Source organism: Chelmon rostratus, chromosome 8 (genome assembly GCF_017976325.1).
Source record: "Chelmon rostratus isolate fCheRos1 chromosome 8, fCheRos1.pri, whole genome shotgun sequence".
NCBI lineage: Eukaryota > Metazoa > Chordata > Actinopteri > Chaetodontiformes > Chaetodontidae > Chelmon > Chelmon rostratus.
Genome location: NC_055665.1, coordinates 28611730 through 28630291, shown reverse-complemented (window position 1 = coordinate 28630291; position 18562 = coordinate 28611730). Strand labels below are relative to the sequence as shown.

The window sequence follows — 18562 nt, the reverse complement described above, 5'->3', positions numbered from 1 at the left end:
TCTTTTAGAAATGTCACCAATAGTAATGAATTGCTTTTGTGTTGTATCTTTTTCTAAATGTTATTCTCTTTGTTTCCTGGTCCAGCTGGTGGTTTTAAGCCTGTTTGGTTCTGTTTGGTCACAGAGAAAAACAGCAAACACAGCCTCACTTAGGAGTCTCCTCTGTTGTGTATTAATCATTAAGGATAACTTTCGTTTTTTACAACCTGGACTTTATTTGTAGCATTAAATACGACCATTTACTCACCCAGACAACTTTGGTGGCATTTGGAGTCGTTTTGAAGAAATTAGCCCCAGAGGAGCGGCGCGTATATCCGTATAATGCGAGTAATTGGGGCACCCGTGCGTAGCCTCTATAAACGCAAAATCTGCGGCGAAACTCGTTCATATTCCAATATTTTGTTATGATATGCTGGCGCTATTCCCCTCTGAGCCCGTGGTGGCATGTTATCAACATCCAGTATCTCTAGACAACTACCTCTGACGCGGATGGTGTCATTTTCGAGCGCCGCGCACTGCAAGCAACCAGCCACAACACGGCTAACTCTGCGGGGGTCGGCTAGTTTAGCTGTAGTTCGCGACTGTTATTTTTCACAAAATGGATGAAAATATATCCGACTCTGAGGTGGTGGACGATGACTTTGTTTACGATGGAAGTCCTTACCGTTTTGAACCAGAGTACACGGACGAGGAGCTCGTTGACAGGAGGACGCGGAGGCAGAGAGAGGAACAGCTGGCCAAACAACAACAAACGGCTGCGCGTCCACGAGTAGACGGTAACTGGTGGTGTTCTTGTGGACAATGTTCATCGATGACAACAGAGGAGGAATGCCTCTGTTGCTCAGAGTGGGACTTGCGGCCAGGACATACGCGTCTGGATGTGTCAATAAATGTCTGTATCACAACACTGGAGGATTTCCGCGCAATGATAAACCGGGCTGTGGTGGAGACGTTTTTTCGTGTCCCTAAAGTGAACTTGAAGACCCAGCCAAAGCCTGCAGGACCAAATGGGCAACTTTCGATTGAGTAAGTAGCTTACACACATGTATAGATTGTTTATTTGCCTTGGTTTTGTTTGCCAGAAGTTTATCATTGCACGGAAATCCTCCAGTGTACTCGCATTATACGGATATACGCGCCGCTCCTCTGGGACTAATTTCTTCAAAACGACTCCAAATTCCACCAAAGTTGTCTGGGTGTCTAAATGGTCGTATTTAATGCTACAAATAAAGTCCAGGTTGTAAAAAACGAAAGTTATCCTTTAGTCTAATTAGTGTTGACAGGAGTCAAATAGTGGACAGTGCAGGACTATTAGAGCTTAACATTCTGATGGCATTTCAGGAAAAGTTCATTCCAAGTGACAAAGAAGAGGAAGATGTGTGTGGATCCAGAATTTAAAGCAGAACTGGACACAAAACAACTGTTCAGCTCAGTTTTTTTCTAATTAATGGAGAAATGGCAGTGGTACATACAGCATATTTGTTACTTGCACATTTACTATTACAGCTGTTGGAGCACACATTACACAGCTTGGTGCATGGATAACCCCCCTTTTATTCTGCTTGTATATTTTATTCTGTTGCACATTTCACTTCCATATTTTATTGTTTAGTATATTTTATTGCCTTAGTATATTTTCATTCTGTTATATTTTAATTGCTTTTTCAAATATTTTTACTGCATGTTTAGTTAATTTTATTGTAGTTATCTTACTTTTATTCTTTCTAATCCTCTTATCTTTCTTACTATCTGTTCCTAACATGGGGGTTGCAATGAAAATTTCATTGACATGTTCAATGACAATAAAGACTCTTGATCTCTTGATCTTGATCTCTCTCTCTCTCTCTCTCTCTCTCTCTCTAATTGTTTTGTCTACTCTTCAATTCAAGATTCAAGATTCAAGAGTCTTTATTGTCATTGCACATGTCAATGAAATTTTCATTGCAACCCCCATGTTAGATGGTAAGAAAGATGTTAGATGGTAAGAAAGATAAGTATATCAAAGTATCTAACAGTATACCAAAAGATAACAAGTTTAGCATTGCAGTAAAGGTGTTAAATGTACAGCGAACACAGCAGACATTAACTTACATGTCGGGAGAAATAATAGAAGCTGACCATCATAATGAAGACCATAATTGTCACTGTGAACTTGGAGGGAACCAGGTATGACCTGCAAAGAAGAACACTGACATACTGATGATTTCTGCTTTGACACTAGTGTTTGAACTCTGCAATTACTGTATGTTAAATTACTGAACACATAATGACATGAAACTAAAACACAAATACTTGAGCATGCAACCAGGTTTGTTCATTGAGTTGATTCTTAGCCTTTATCTACTGTTTCACAAAGTTTGGGGGAACTGGCTTCTTTATTGCCTCACCTGTAGTCCTGGAAGCGGGCTATGTCGTAGCGGTCAAAGATGTCCCTCCAGCTGTAGATGTTAACAATGCCGTTGGCGACTGTGATGAGCAGCATCAGTGTGAGCTTGACCATGTGACTGACCTGAACCAGCATGGTGGTGGCCATCAGTGCCAGCACAGCGATGTAGCTGTAATATTTGGGGTTGATCAGGCATCCGTCAGGGCCAGACCAGGAGGAGGGAGCCACTGTGGGGCTGCCTGAGGCTGGGGCTCGAGGCAGACAACTCAGCTAGACAATGGAGAGACACAGAGTCATGAGCCCAGAACTATTACTACTATTATTTCTAAAACTGTATATATGCTCAGCTGTTCTTTAGCAGCTACATATAGAATTTAGACCATTTTCAGTTCAGTGAAAATTGGATGAACTTGGCAGAAATTTTCTATTCCACACAAGAGAACAACAGAACAGAGAGCTCACCATATCCATGATATCAGCTATGGTAAGGATCAAAATGGCTGCCATGGCCCACGTGTTCCGAGCCCAGCGGGTGTGGTCAATCCATGTGGAAAAAGACACCAGCTTCTTGGGGAAGACCTGACAAACACCATTCCAAATAATAAATTAAAGAATAAATATCCCCTTATTTCTATTATAATAACATAAATCTATACAAGATAATAAAACAGTGGAACTCCATTGTATACCCCCGAAACCCGCACATTAAAGCAAACAACGCAAAAATAAAAAGCCTTTCAACCAATTTGGAAGAATTTTGTTTATCCTGCCTGGCCTGGCAGCAAATTACTCATTAACAGAGGAAAACAAGAACAATCCCAGGTTTCTCTTAGCACTGTAGCCAGGCTGACAGAGTCTAAATTCCATTGAACCATGTATTCCTTTAGCCCTCAGTAGGAATGATTTCATGAGCTTCTTACGAATAAAAATAATCTTAAATAATAATAAAATTTGTACTATTAGAGACAAGATTTATCACTTCCTCCCCTCAACTGGTACTGATTCATTCAGACACAGTAACCATAAAAACAGTTGTTAAACCTGACATATATTCAGACCGCTTTTCTTCCGTTGACCTTCACCAACTAACTTCAACAATTTCTTCATCAAAATCATCAACCTGTATTTTACACCCCATCCCCTCTAGGCTGCTTAAAGAACTTTTAATTCCTTAATTTGCTCTTCTGTATCAGTTAGACTAACATGTCGTTATCAACAGGCTACGTACCTCTTCTTAGCAAACCTACACTAAACTATAGACCTATATCTAACCTACCCTTTCTCTCTAAAATCCTTGAGACAGCAGTTGCTAGTCAGCTATGAGACTTTCTACACAACGATAGTTTATTTGAGGTTTTCCAGTCAGGATTTAGAGTGCACCATAGCAGCACAGAGACGGCACTGATTAAAGTTACAAACAACCTTCTAACTGCATCAGACAAAGGACTTGTCTCTGTAGTACTCTTGTTAGAGCTCAGTGCTGCATTCAACACCATTGACCCTCACATCCTACTGCAGAGACTGAAACACTTCATTGGCATGAAAGGAACTAATGAAACCATCACAGTGTGTAATCTTTTCTAGAGAGCGATGTTGTCATTTATTGTTGAGAATTTTTCGGTCTTAGTTTTCAAAATGGCGTCTGAGTTAATTCTGCTCTATTTAATTCCTTATACATAAATCAGTTGTTGTTTTTGATTCATATTATCACTTCTTGCATTAGTCTTTTTTTTGTTTTGTTTTATTGTGATATTAAAAAAGGTGGCATATATATTTTCAACTTCCAGATTTAATTTGTAGAGGAATCCACAATGTTTGCATTCAGTGTTCGATCCACTGCTGGTCACTCAGTCCAGTCTGTTCACAGCTTCTTATTTCCATTGATATCAAGAACTGACAGTCAGCTGTCTTTACAATTTCTGTGCATGCTACAGTGACTATGTTCTGCAAGGCACTGTGCTTGAACCAATACCATTCACCCCATATATGTTCCCTCTAGGCCAGTGGTCCCCAACCCTCAGGTTGGTGGTGGTCCGTAGATCAACTGGTGCTGGGCCGCACAAGAAATAATTAAATATTTCCGTTTTATTTATTATCTGAGTCTGAACAATCTGTTATTTTTGAAAAATCTTTTATTTTGAAAAATGACCAGATTCTCTCGGTTACATGCGCTCAAATTTAACCCTCAAGCTAGCAAAAACAGATGTCTTTAGAAAGTTTCTTTGCGAAGAGGAAAACTCCAAGTGAAGAGACAGAAGAAGAGCCTACGACTTCCAAGAAAAAGAAAGCTTTTAACAGATAATCCCAGGAGTCCTGCTTGAAATATGGATTTGTCGACTATCTATTGATCAGGATATGTGCTTACTAGTCTCCAGCTGATCCAGAATGCTGCAGCACGTGTTCTGACAAAAATGAAGAAAAGAGATCATATTTCTCCCATATTAGCCGCTCTGCACTAGCTCCCTGTAAAATCTAGAATAGACTTTGAAATCCTTCTCCTAACCTTCAAATCCCTAAATGGTAATGCACAATCTTATCTAAAAGAGCTCATAGTACCATATTACCCCACTAGAACACTGCTTTCCAGAATGCAGGATTACTTATGGTTCCTAAAGTCTCCAAAAGCAGAATGGGAGCCAGAGCATTGAGCTGTCCTCTCCTGTGGAACCATCTTCCAGTCTTGGTCCAGGAGGCAGACACCCTCTCTACATTTAAGAGCAGGCTTCGACAGAGATGTTTTTGGAAATAGTGGCATCAAATATGCCCACACACAGCCAAACTCAAAGGAATAACAACAAACGTGTCAACGTGTCTGTCCAACAGTGTAATTTAAACAGAGCAAAATCACATGCACCAAGTGCTTCAAAAAAAAAACATAAAAACAGGGTTATAAAAAAAACAACTTGATAATCATAGTAAATACAAGAGTTTGGATGGAAAATAAAACCAGTGACAACCAATTTGACTGAGCTTCATTATAGCAGCTTTAACTAAGAATGTGATAAAGAGGGGGAAGAGGGGCGTTGGATCTGAGACATCCTCTAAATGCCTTGGGTGATGTGAAGCAGACGGTCAGGTGAGTAGTGATGTGCACAGTCTGTCTGTCTCTGTGTGTGTACTGTCCTTGGTGCTTATCTGTGCATTCTTGTTTCAGTGCAGCATGCAAGGTGCATGATGCAGGTTGCCGTCAAGCAGTCTGCAACCAGAAATGTACAGGTGTATCCCATCAGGTTTAAAGCAGTCTTTGCAGTTCCAAAGATACAGAAATTGTCAATGAACTTTATTCCATGGGGGAGGCATGTCGCTATCAGCCATGTATTCCTGGCAAATGGATCAAATGGACAACATTACAGCTGAAAAAGTCACAAAGGGGCTGGGCTTGTCCAAATTTTAAAATATATCACTGGTCCTTTGTCTTGCGCTGCCTCAGCTATTGGTTAAACCCTGAAGCCCACACACCTTGGAAAGATATAGAAAGGGAATTGATAGCCCCAATGAGATTGCAGGACCTTCTGTTTTCTGGTATTTCACACAAAAAATTAACAGATTTTAGCAAACAGAAAATATGGTAGCATTTTTTTTTCCTGGCACAATAGTATTTTTTTTTTCACTTTTAGAGAGTCAGAGTTGGCGGATAATTGCAGGCAGGATAAATTCAGTGCATGGCCCAAAGCTTGCATCTGCTCCATCTTGTGTCTAGCTATGACGCATTTCTGACATGGTCATTAGTGAAAAACACACTCAGCTGCTGGAGAATATGTCAAAACCTTACATAGGCAATGATTTCTATTTTCGCCCTTGTGTGCCCCGACCAAGTGAGTACCATCAAAGTGACGACCGTGATGTAGGCTGCTGTAGTCTCCTGCACGAAGACACAAAACACACCAAAATGACACTGCACTGCTACAAATTATAACCACTAAAAACCATACCAGCACACAGTCTGGAGGGGGCAGTATGTACATACACATTGGCCACGACCTATCAATATGTCACTCCCATGTATAATAGTGCCAACGATACGCAATACCGAAGCAAAAAATACCTACAGTAACGAATACCGTACCTTGGTATTCACCACGCAGCATTTACATACGCACACAGAAAGATGCAGTTTGCAATTTATTTATTTATTCATTTATTTTTTGATCGGCCTTCACTGTGGGCGCTCGGTGCATGTGAAACATATAGACCTCTCCAGCAGACATTTTGACATGACTTTGCAGGAAAAGCACAGGTGGCACTAATAACATGAATGATGGCTCCATTGCATTCGGGAGTCTCCACACCCTTACACCGTACCAGGGTAGGATAACTACACTGAATGCAGCCATTATGTTATGGGTCAACCTTTCTTGTTGTGACTATGGCCCTACGATTTCCACGATGCAGGAAACACAGACAGAAGAGAGAGAGAGAGCGAGAGAGAGAGGCAGAGCGTGAGAAAGACCTCATCACTTTAACAAACTCTCATCAACAGATGCAAGGCGAGAGTTTGTGGAAGACTTCATGGCTGTATGTGTGGTGTCAGATATTTTGTGGGGAACACCTGAATGTGAAAGTAGCTTCTGTCGGACCCACTTACCCAGTGTGTTGGAGCAGCTTATCAAGGCTGTCCTGCAGAAGATCTATTTGACATAGATATAATGTTGTTACATCAAATTAATTAATTTTAATTCAATTTTGAATATTGCTATTGAATTGTTGAAGTTTTAATCATCCACTAAATGATTAGACACTCTTTCTGGTGACAAAACATGCTTAAATCATAAAACAGAAAACTAAAACGGATTTCATTCATTTCATCATTCATTTCAAGCTCTGTGGCTGGTAACCTTGTACAGTGAGGATGAACGCATTCATACACATGTGCCCCTGTTAATGGACTGTGATGTGTTAATGGAAAAGGTACTGTAGGCTTTTTGCATTGTGATATTTGATGTGATATTGATTCGTACTGAAGAGCCTCAAGCACTATTTACAGCTACTCTGCATTTTCTCAGTCCATGTGATTGACCCCCCAACTGTTTGCGTGTTGCTGAATGACTTGGTCTGAGTGCAGCCTGTGACAGCAGAAGTCAATACTGGCCTGCCAGCGAGTTATCAATACATCTAAATTTCCATGACGAAGTGGAAACAAAATTTTTGCTCCATGCCAAACACACACACATACACACACACGCACAAGTACATCTGCTGTACACCACTATGCTATCCTTTTTCACAATAAATTGCCCTGTGACTAAATGTTAACAATATAACCCTAACACTATGGATGTACCTGTACGCATATTCTTCCCGAACCATTCAGTCCAGTTTGATTTGGTATGTGATTATCTTGGTTCCATGAGCCCTGTGGCCCGAACAATTAATGTCAAAATAGCCTGTTTACTATTCACAAGCGCATAACAGAAATTCTAAGAACTCAGAACACAACCTCCAAAGTTTTTGCAGTGCACCAGTTGTTGTCTATCAGCTGTAGTATGCTAGTTGACTTAGCCCAGTTAGAGAAGGCCATTTAGTGTCGCTGCCTTCCAAATTGCAAACACAAATGAGAAACCTGAAGTCAGGTATGTCTTTGGAAACACTTCAAACTTGTCAATCACGACGACATCATGCAAATGTGTTATAAGCGGAATAAGTCAAAAACAGACTGGAAGGCAAGTTCTTTGCCCACAGTGTTCAGGAAGCTTCTCGCTGCTAGGAGTGTTTATCACTACCATACTATGTTGTAGAGAATACAGGATTAAAGCATATGGTCAAAGGTCTGATCTCTGCCATAATGTGCCTTGACATGTGAAATTTAGTCAGTCTGTTGTGTCCTGCTCTGTATAAATGAGCACAAGCTTCAGTTGTTCAGGAATCATCAGCAAGTTGGAGTGTTATGATTGAGCAGAACTGACATTTCTGTTATTTATTTTTGTCATTTATTTTTCTTATTGACATTATGCCAGTATTTGAGCGCCTTTACTGTTATAGTAATAGGCCAATGAGCTACTGTATCAAACCTTGACTTTTGTGTACCGTTACACAAATATACATGCATTTGAAATACATGTTTTGAACATAAACACATAAAATGAGTTAAAGAGATTGATATCAACCCAGCTATAGTACAGGTTTCCAGATGTGGTCTGTGGGTAAAGGTTTTGGTTTGGTCGCTGTACAGGCCCAGTGGTACCAAACTTGGCAAACTCACTATGATGACAAAACGTCAGGAGCACAGTCATGTTTTGTGGCCATCAGTCAGTGAGAGCATGGCAGTGAAAACATGACAAAACATTTAAGTGTAAAGGTGTTGTAACTCACTCTAGGAAAGATGGCGGCCAGAGAACAGATTGTCAGGATGAGCAGCAGGACTTCCCCCACTGCACAGGTAATGTAGTTTGCAATCAGCCTGCTCCACAACATATAAACACACAGAAAAACCTTCAGAGAAATACACAGCACTGGCAGCAGTCAACCAGTTCAGATTCATTGCCCAAGTCCAGTTAAATCATTAACAGCTACATGCAGATGGAGCAGAAAACAATACTGTAGAGAACAATATGTGTCAACTATGCTGATAATAATGTTTGAGATCCCAAGAGTGAACCACACAGTACAGAGTAAATTATTATATGAATAGGATAATCTTTTCTTTTGCTCTTTGGGCAGGTATCTCAAACAAGAGTGGGACATAAATCACACAGGCTACATTGTGAATTTTTTTATTCAGTGTGAGTCAGTTGCATGCTGGCTTTGTGAACTGACCAGGGGTCTATGAGTGCCTCCATAGCTGTAGTGAAGAGCAGGACCACACAGGAGCAGCAGAAGGCCGCTCCACTCTGTTTCTCTTTCTCCACCGAGTAACGTGTCTCCAGCTCTGGCTCCACAAACCTCAGGGATAGTCTGTTGGTATGTTTCCCCTTCAGACTGATTAGACAAGAGAAAGTCAGGATGTACATCTCATGTAAAATATCAGTATTATTATTATTATTGCAGTATTATTGTACTGTAATACATTTTTCAAGCAGCGAGGCACAGTTTTGAGAAAACCAATTTTATCTTTCACAAAGTAATTTACCATATCAAGCATAAATTTGGTTTAGTAACACATGTCACAAACACTAAAAAACGTCCAGCAAAAACCAGCCCTCTTAATTTATGGTTCATTAGAGGAAGATGGTGCTGCTTTTCCAGAAGAAAAAAAGTTTGTAGCATGTGTAGCAGTAGCAAATTATGAATATGAGAAATATCTGATCCAAATTATGCAACTCCTTAACTAAGTAAAGACAGCGAAATAGAAAGGCTGCGAAGGAAGCAATATGGTGGAGGGTTAAATCGGGAAAAATATTGTGTAAGATACAAGTTATCAACTGTTTCCACCATAGTCTCATTTATTTGTTCAATGAGCTCGCCTGATGACATGAGATGAGTGTGTCTCCCATTACAGGTCACTGGTGATTGTAGTACCCAGACTGTGGTCCATCAGAGTGTGTGGTTTGTGTTTATCCTTGGTGTGTTCCAGATGGCTGTAGGGGCGTTGGTGCGTGAATCACACTCCAACCTGGCTTTGTATTCCTCCCTGGCAGAATTGATGGCTTTTTTGAGGTTCTTACTATATAGTCTGAAAGTATCCATGTCACCCTTCATGGTTGCCTGTTCTTTGTGGTGCCTGAGTTCTCTGGGCTTCTCTGGTTATTGTACCTAATGATGGTTTTGGTTGGGAGGCAGATCTGCTCACAGAAGTTGATATAGGAGGATACAGCATCAACAAATGCATTGTCGTTCTCAGGGTCTCTCAGAGATTCCCAGTTAGTCAACTGGATAAAAACTGATTCCAGGTTACTGGAGCAATGTTGATATGATTTGCTGCATCCCCACACTACTTGTTATTGATGTAAAAACAGAAACCTCTCTTCGTCCACTTACTTGCAGAGGGCACAGGCTTGCTGACTGCTATAGTCAGAGATGAAGCAGCTGGCATTTAATTCATGATACTAATCACTAACATGTCATACGCTATCAACAAGGTAAGTAGTATCATTCAGGTGTTTTACATTTAGAAAGGAGTGGTACTTTATGTTTCAAACAGTGAGGGTGTTCACTTACGCTTGGACTGTCTCCCTCTCCAGCAGAGCCTCATTGAGTAGTTTGTTGAGCTCCTGTTCATTCTCCTGTGCATCAATCACTCGTTCAGCCAGGTCCCGCAGTCGCAGCCTTCTGCGAGGGTTAGGGAAAGATGGATTCACCACCTGCAGTCCCACAAAGAAGAAGGGCAAAATGTCACAATCGAACATTAAATTATCTCATAGTCTAACATGCTGTAATTAATGTGCTCAGAAGATTTAATGGCAGGTTGTATTTTTAACTCTCCATCGAGAGGCCACATAATGACACAAAACAATTGTGTGTCCTCATGAAATACATGGTGATGGTAGATTGGTGAAGCAGTATCAGCTGATGGGGTTGGTTGGTGAGCTACTGTAGTGGATAACATGTTTGCTATATACAGAAACATTCTAACACTTTTTGCAATTGGTTAAGTGAGCAGATTCTTGCGTCATACTTCACCAATGTAGAACTCCATGCAAAAGGTCAATGAAGATTTACTTAACCATTGCAAGCGACTGCCCTAATCTGAGCAATTCAACTGAAAATAATTGATTTTGGTCTGAAATGTCACTCTTATAAATGTTGTTGTGACCAGGCTCTAAGATGAGCTAAATGATCAGTATATGCTGCATATACTTTGAAGGTCCAACATTTTCTAATTGTGAAGTTGTTTAGAAAAAAAACTGCCATCTTTTGGGGGTCACCAGTGTGACTCTTGGTACTTTACATTCTAATCTAAGCAGTGATTTCTTGTTACCCTTGTGTCCAGTTCTTCTGGTTCCTCCGGTGTCGTGCAGGCTGTATTAACGCTGCCATTACACTCTGTGGTGTTGATCAGCAGTGGGGAATTTCCATTGGAGGAGGTCACAGACAGCTTCTAATATGAAACAAGCAAAGTACTGAGTGATTATTGAGAAAAAGGTTTTATTTCTGCCTTTTTCCATTCTTGAACATACCCATGTATTCTGAATGCTGGCTAAACAGCATTTGAACATCTCAGTATTTACAATTTGGGTGTGTGGCAGGGTTGACTTACTACACCATTGATGCCATTCTTTCCCACAGGTCCTTTAGGAACAACGACCAGGTAGGTCTCAATGCCCCTTTCCCTCAGGTAGTCACAGCGGTCACCTCCGTTCCCTGGCTCCACATCAAACTCACCATGAAGACACTCCATGGTGCTCTGTGAGATGTGGACACGACTGATCCACACATACAGAGGGGTCAAGGATTAAACAGTTCATTGATCTACCAACTACCACGAAAGTGCTAGTGTCAATGTTATTGAGCCGTGAATAGTCCTTCTAACATTATCATTTCATGACCACTTGAAAATGTGGTTTATTGTTGCTGTATGCATTCAGTCAAATTCCATAATGTCCAATAATACTCAACAATGAATTGCAACAGTAGACTATATTTTACTTATTGAACACTGCAAAGCAGAGCAGTGCAAATATTTTAGAGTTAAGAACAGCACAGTGGAAATTGGTTGTGGTTTTAAATGTGGTAAGAAGCTCTGGAAAAGGCTGGTAACCAGATGCTGATTTCTTTTGTTAAACTTTAACACAACAGCCTTAAACATCTTTTAGCTTACTGTATTCATTTTATGGTACACAAACACCTATTTCATCGACCTGGTTTCCAGCCGCAGCTGGCACTTTAGTGAACAAGCTCTGATAAACCCACAGTCCACTAACTGCCCAGCAGCAAACAGCATGGAGACACAATCAGAGACTGGCTGGTAAACATTGTGAATGAGTGAGGGAACACTGGTACCAGGTTCACTGATGGACACGAGACACTCCTCCAAATGTTGCTCTGTGTCTCTGGATTTATAGACAGTCAGCTGTTTGATGACACGTTTGTGGTGTTAACAGCTTGTTGTGGTCAAATTTTAAAGCTTTAAATGTGTATCTTGTTTTAAATTCCATGTTTTTTATCATTTGAAAAAAAATGAATGCGACAAAAGAATGACATATAAACATTATAACAACTGATTGAAGTAACTTCATTTTTAAAAACTTGACCAAACGAGAGGTAGTGCAGGAGTTAATGCCTGCTCTTACCCTGGTATCCCTCCAGCCTCCATTTTGTTGGCCACAGTAACGTCTGTGGACCAGACGTCGTACTGCCAGCGCTTCTGACCCAGTACTCCCCCGAGGACTGTACCACTATGAACTCCAACCCGCATGTCAACATCTGTCTGGGTTTTTTCTCGGACGTACCTGTGTGTTTGTTTTTTTTACAAAGCAACCACATTATATAAAAAGCAACAAGAACAACAGCTAGCTTCTACTTTTCTTAGAATCATCTACCATGACACTGCGAACACACTGTCTCTGATATATCTCATTTACAGCATCAAGGGACACTAAAACTAAAGTAAATCCAAGCACACTTGTCTGAAGTCTGACCAAAAAGTTGCATCAGAATGGATCTGTGCTTAAAAACCTCTCATTGTCAACCAGTGTTTAATTAACTTAATTCACTGCATCACATCAACTGCAGCTGACACTAACTGATCTGACTCCTGACCCCCCATCCCTATACTCACGAGATGGCCTCCACCATGGCAAGGCCCATCATGATGGAGCAGGCAGCGTGGTCTTCCCTGTAGTCGGGCAGTCCACAGATACAGTAGTAGCAGTCTCCCAGGATCTTGATCCTCAGCTGGTGATATTTCTGACGGGGTTGACAAAGTTTAGTCAGAGACGTCGTGAGAAATCAGTGTCAGAATGAATGACTGCACACAAAAGGACTCATAAATGTATTCTGATATTCCTATACAGTATACAGTAAATGACTCTCTCCACATAAATATTTCAATGCACACGAAAGTAAAACAAATCAAGATATAATAAACATGCACACATAAATATTGCTTGTGTCGAATTAATGCAGCAGGAATTCACAAATACATGTATTTAAATGCCTCAAATGGCCAGAAACCTATTGTATTTGTGGTGGCTTCTTCTTCTTCTGCTTCTGCTTCTTCTTCTTCGTGGGGGTTCAAGCCCTTATTGAACAATATTGTATTTGTTACTATTATTATTGGTAATTACTAATAATTAGACTTCTTAATTTAGGGTCTACTCTGGGTGCAAGTAGTAAAATCTGAACCACCATGTTGGCCTTGTCACATATTTCCTCATAAGTCAAGATGTCTTTCAGCAATCCGGACCGAACTCGCTGGAGACATTCTGTGCTATCTCTTGAACATTCCCACAGAGTTTTTTTTTCAAAACCAATGAAGGGGAAACGAATGGCAGAACTTTGAGTGTGCATGATTGAAAAGTTGCAGATTTTGTGATGACGACACGTGTGACTGGTCTCACTCCTTGTTTAGACAAAATTAAACGAGCTGAAGATACATGTGGCTGCTCACTGCCTTAACTGAGATGCACATGATTATTGTAAATGGCCAAGATCAATCCAAAAACATAGCCAGCATCAACGAGCCAGGAAAATGGTCATAGGTCATTAACGATTTGTCTAATCATCATAAAGCTTTGACAAAGGCCATAATGTGATCTGCAACAGTAGGTAAGCCTTGTTATCCTCTAGCAGATCGTCTAGCATATCATAAAATGGCAAATAAAGCAGTCTAAAGCAAAACAGAGCAGTTAGTTCAATTAAACTCTAAATGTCTATGTAACAGTCAGAATAGTTCACAATGTCCTGGTCTACATCATCCCAAAAATTCATACATGTACTATATATAACTGGAATAAGTAAAAGTCATGAGTTCACTGTTGTCAGTGACAGTGTGACACTCACTGCAGCAAGTTTGTCAAAGCGAGCAAAGAGCTCGTTGAGCAGCTTGACCAGCTCCTGAGCACTGCATGATGATGACAGCTGGGTAAAGCCCACGATGTCTGCAAACAAAATACTGCACGACAACAACAGACACATACAAGACAGCAGATTAGTACCGACATCATACAGCAGTATCCTCCATGCACATTTTCACTGATCAACATGTCAGACTGCTAAAGATCTGAATTACAATCTGTATCTGGACAGAATCAGTATACAGGACTGCTAGCGACATGGTTGGGGGGGGGGGTAACACACATTCAGCGCCACTGACAATGCCAATCAATATCCACGATAAGTCTATCCATAGCTCCATAGCTGGGGCAACCTACAGGAAACATGTAAATACGCAGAATGAAATTGCATTCTGGTAGCTCCTGTGAACATGGCCAGACCTCGGACACAGGCAGAGGCCAGCTGGAAAACAGGGAACATAGTACCGAGTTGGTAGTAAGTGAAGCTATCTGTCAGGCAGTGCCTCAGCACTGTATTTCCTCTCATCAAACTGGCCTGTCAGTCTCAGTGGCTGTGCATGTCCTCAGTCTGGACACGTTCACTGGAGGCGGCTGAGTCCGGTAAAGTTAGCAGCAGTTAGTGGTTATCTTACTTTAGCAACAAGTAAATCACCTCAGAAACATTGTTACTGTCATCAAACTGGCCTCATAACAGTTAATGACATCTTAATTACAAGTCCAAATTGTACCACTGTACAAGTACACAGTTGAGGTCAAAGGACATATCCATGGCACAATTATACTGGTCTCATGGCAGCAAATGTCAAAACCAACATGACAGCTTAATGATGTTAACACATAAAGCTAAACAGTTTATTCAAGTTTAATTATTAGGCCTGCTATGGTATGTTTATGATGTAATGGTATGGCATTGTTGTCTTGGATAATTCAGTTTTCATAACAAAGACATCAATACATAATGCTAATTTTGCATTACAAATAAAAAACTGCCAGAATGACACTTTATGACAACAGTTATAAACATTCATAAAGACTCCTTCATGTACATGACACACGTCATGTCATGGTTATGACGTTGTTGTGTCAGTTATTGTCAGTTAAGTCAATCATGCTGTATTCACATGGATTAAAGCAGAGAGTTGACAGCAGACACCTTCTGGACAGCGCAAGAAAAACAAACAATCAGCTAAATGAACGCACTACGACATGTTGCTATGGTCATGTTGTACTGTTTACAATCATTTTGTGTCTGTTTTAAGTATTTATTCTATCAATGCATGATATTATATCTTGATATTCTATCTTGATTATTATGTGCAAACACCTCTGTTCCTCTGTGACTACAAACATCCAAACATCCAAACCCACTATTGCTTTTAATTTTTGATTTCTTTTTTTGGCTTGCACAGTTGTAATTTACTGTTCTTATTGTTCTTTTTTGCACCTCTATTTGCTGTTTGCACCCCCCTTGATTATTATTTGTTTTAATTGGTAATGGTTTCAAGACGGACAGACAGTAGCAGTGGGGTATGTAATGTATTCTATTCATGCAGGTTACATTACACAGTGGTGGAAAGTTACTGTGGCCTACATTTACTCAAGTGGTGTACTCAAGCATGGTTTCAAGGTACTTGTACTTTGAGTATTTCTATTTTCTGTACCATTGTACTTCTAATCCTCTACATTTCAGAGACATATATTACATTTAGTTGCAGATTCAGATTAATAATATAAAACAACCGCTGTTGCTTTCTGTACCGTCACAAACAAATTTCCTCAGAGGGAGCGCTCTTCCCTCCCATAAAATTATCTGACCTTTGATATATGAATAATAGCGTGCGTGTGGATGAGTTAACTCATCAAACCCTGGTGTGTCTATTTTGGGAAGTGGGCTGTCTGTTTGCAAAAAAATCCAAACTGCTCTATGATCAGTTAGAAGTACCTTGGTTTTTTGTTGGGAATGGGTAATTACTTTATCAAGTGATGTAACTCATCGACAGTATATAAGTTTCTAATTTTCCCAATTGAGCAAATGTTTTGAACATGATCAGTGGTTGTTTTCATAATTGTTAACAAATTAGAAAACACATTTCTGTTCGTTTTACATTAACAGCTTTAATTTGAGAATTTATAATATGTGCGACTTTGCTTTAACCCTCTCAAGGATCCGTGTAGATAGCTAGACCCCATTTGGAGAAATCACCTTGCTGTATACATTATCAAAAAAAATCAACCACACAATTCATGTTAGATATGAAAGCACAGCTAAAAACGAACCTCTTCTGGTGGTCAAATAGATCAGACAGACACAGAGCACCCTGAATGTCAAAAGCCAACAGAGGTACCAAATTACCTGACGTTTTCATGTCTGTACATGTACATGGTGTTGAACTGCTGCATCTCTTTCTGACTGGGCTCCTTCTTCATGTCCTGAAGCATTTCATCAGCTATGTGCTTGGGAAGGATGGAGAGCAGCAGACGTTCCTGTGGGGTACAATGACAGACACATAGAGGACATTGTACACAGCTACTAGAATAAACAAGGAACATGCTTTACTGGAGATCTGATGTCATCATCACTGACATGTGGATTACGATGGACTTGGTTTATTAGGACTATTGCAGATCGAATCTATTGTACAAAGATTGACAAAAAGAAACAGATCAACCTTTTTGGTGTAATATTCAGATGATCTTTGTTATGTTTGTGTGTTCAGTACAGAGCTGGAATCCAGATGTGGTTAGCCTCGCTGAGAGTAAGGACTAGAAGCAGAGGAATACTATTTGACTCTTATTTGAATCATCTAGTGGCTGTTAAGAAAAGTTATTATTCTCCCTCCCCAGACAGTATATGGAGAATCTACTATTTTCCAATCATGTCTGTAATATGTTAGCTTTAGCATGGGGTTGGCAATGAGTGAAAATACTATCCTTCAGTCATGGCTGACCCTGTACTAACATTATTATAGGCTTTGCATTTCGTCCCCTATAAGTTGTTCATCAGCTTGGATCAGTATGGAGTCAGGGATCAGGGGTAGTCTGCACTCACTATGAGACTGCTGAGCAGACAACCCCTGATCCCCCTGTCATAACGTCTTATGACAGGGGGATCATAATGTTACAGTGTCGTAAAGACATGTCATACTAAGGCCATGGTCCGTTGCTGGTTATTTTAATCTTGATTCAAAATACCTTCTCCAGATAAATCAAGCAGTTCTTGGACATATTCAGAACACTGAGCACCAAATTGAAACACAGTTATTAATATATTTTGTTTCCACATTATTAACAGTCTTCATATTTCGTGCCTTTGGTTGGCACATTGTATTTCTTGACCTGTTACTGCCACCAACAAAAACCACTCGCTGCAAGTTGCATTGTGTGGCTTGCATGGTTGAATGTGCATCCCTGTGCATGACATACAAGTAAAACAGATATTTGCTTATAAAACTGCATCAAGTCCCTCCAGCAAAACTGGAGGACACAGCTAGAGAGAAGGCTTCTGGGCTACTTTGCTTGACAATCAGTAGCAGGAACCCTGCTGGTACGCAGGTATTACCTCTGGTGTTCCGTTGATTAGAATTAGGAGCAAAAAAATATGACAACTGCAAATGATGCAGACTACTGGTCATCTGGCCATGTTTTTTTATATACTCGTATATCAGAAGAACATGAGGGAAATGAATAAAGCTTTCCTACAACAGGAAGAAGGGACACATTGTGTGCACAGCTGTCTTTGTAGAGAGCATTGTTTGCAGGGAGCTAAATGGCCTCAAAACTGTCAGTCAGTGTGGCTGCAGAGATCCTGCACACAGTGACCCAAACCCACACACACAGGCAAACATGATATGTCAAACAAAACGAAAAGCCTGCATTTCACACAGACACGCACACTTGACCTCTAAATACAGTAAAACTGGCCTTCTCACTGTAAAAGGAGATGGGGGGGGGGGGGGGGGGGGGGGGGGGGGGGCAGTGTGCCAGCTATCAATATTATTATCAAAACCTGACAGAGGCAGACAGGCAACAAACAGCTGAGCGGCTTGGCTCTGTGATTACAGCTGACACCATCTCAGGAGGCCGGTTGTCATGGTACCCGGCAGCGAATGGTTGCTCCTTGATTGGTTGGTGGGCCCTTGTATCCCAGTAGCCTGTGCTTCTCCATTAGTATTCTGGGAGTTCATTCCACTCGTATTTTTATGAGCTCTCTTGCATTCTTTTCCCTCCATCATTTCCTACAACACCTTCACTCTATTCTATGTTGTTCTTCATCTCTTCCTTCCTC

At 40.6% G+C, this 18562-nt stretch overlaps 1 protein-coding gene across 2 annotated transcripts in view; it reads right to left on the bottom strand.

The window, feature by feature from the left end:
- The window catches only part of adcy3a (adenylate cyclase 3a), a 40236-nt gene that overhangs the window by 14895 nt on the left and 6779 nt on the right, over window positions 1–18562 (bottom strand). For both annotated transcript variants that reach the window (XM_041943013.1, XM_041943014.1), the window contains exons 4-15: window positions 16631–16761; window positions 14264–14375; window positions 13041–13168; window positions 12553–12711; window positions 11520–11685; window positions 11241–11360; window positions 10481–10623; window positions 9140–9301; window positions 8696–8783; window positions 2849–2965; window positions 2388–2656; window positions 2092–2173 (exon numbers count right to left, since the gene is read on the bottom strand). In XM_041943013.1, coding sequence (XP_041798947.1) covers window positions 2092–2173; window positions 2388–2656; window positions 2849–2965; window positions 8696–8783; window positions 9140–9301; window positions 10481–10623; window positions 11241–11360; window positions 11520–11685; window positions 12553–12711; window positions 13041–13168; window positions 14264–14375; window positions 16631–16761 — 1677 coding nt within the window. The remainder of the gene's footprint in view (window positions 1–2091; window positions 2174–2387; window positions 2657–2848; window positions 2966–8695; window positions 8784–9139; window positions 9302–10480; window positions 10624–11240; window positions 11361–11519; window positions 11686–12552; window positions 12712–13040; window positions 13169–14263; window positions 14376–16630; window positions 16762–18562) is intronic.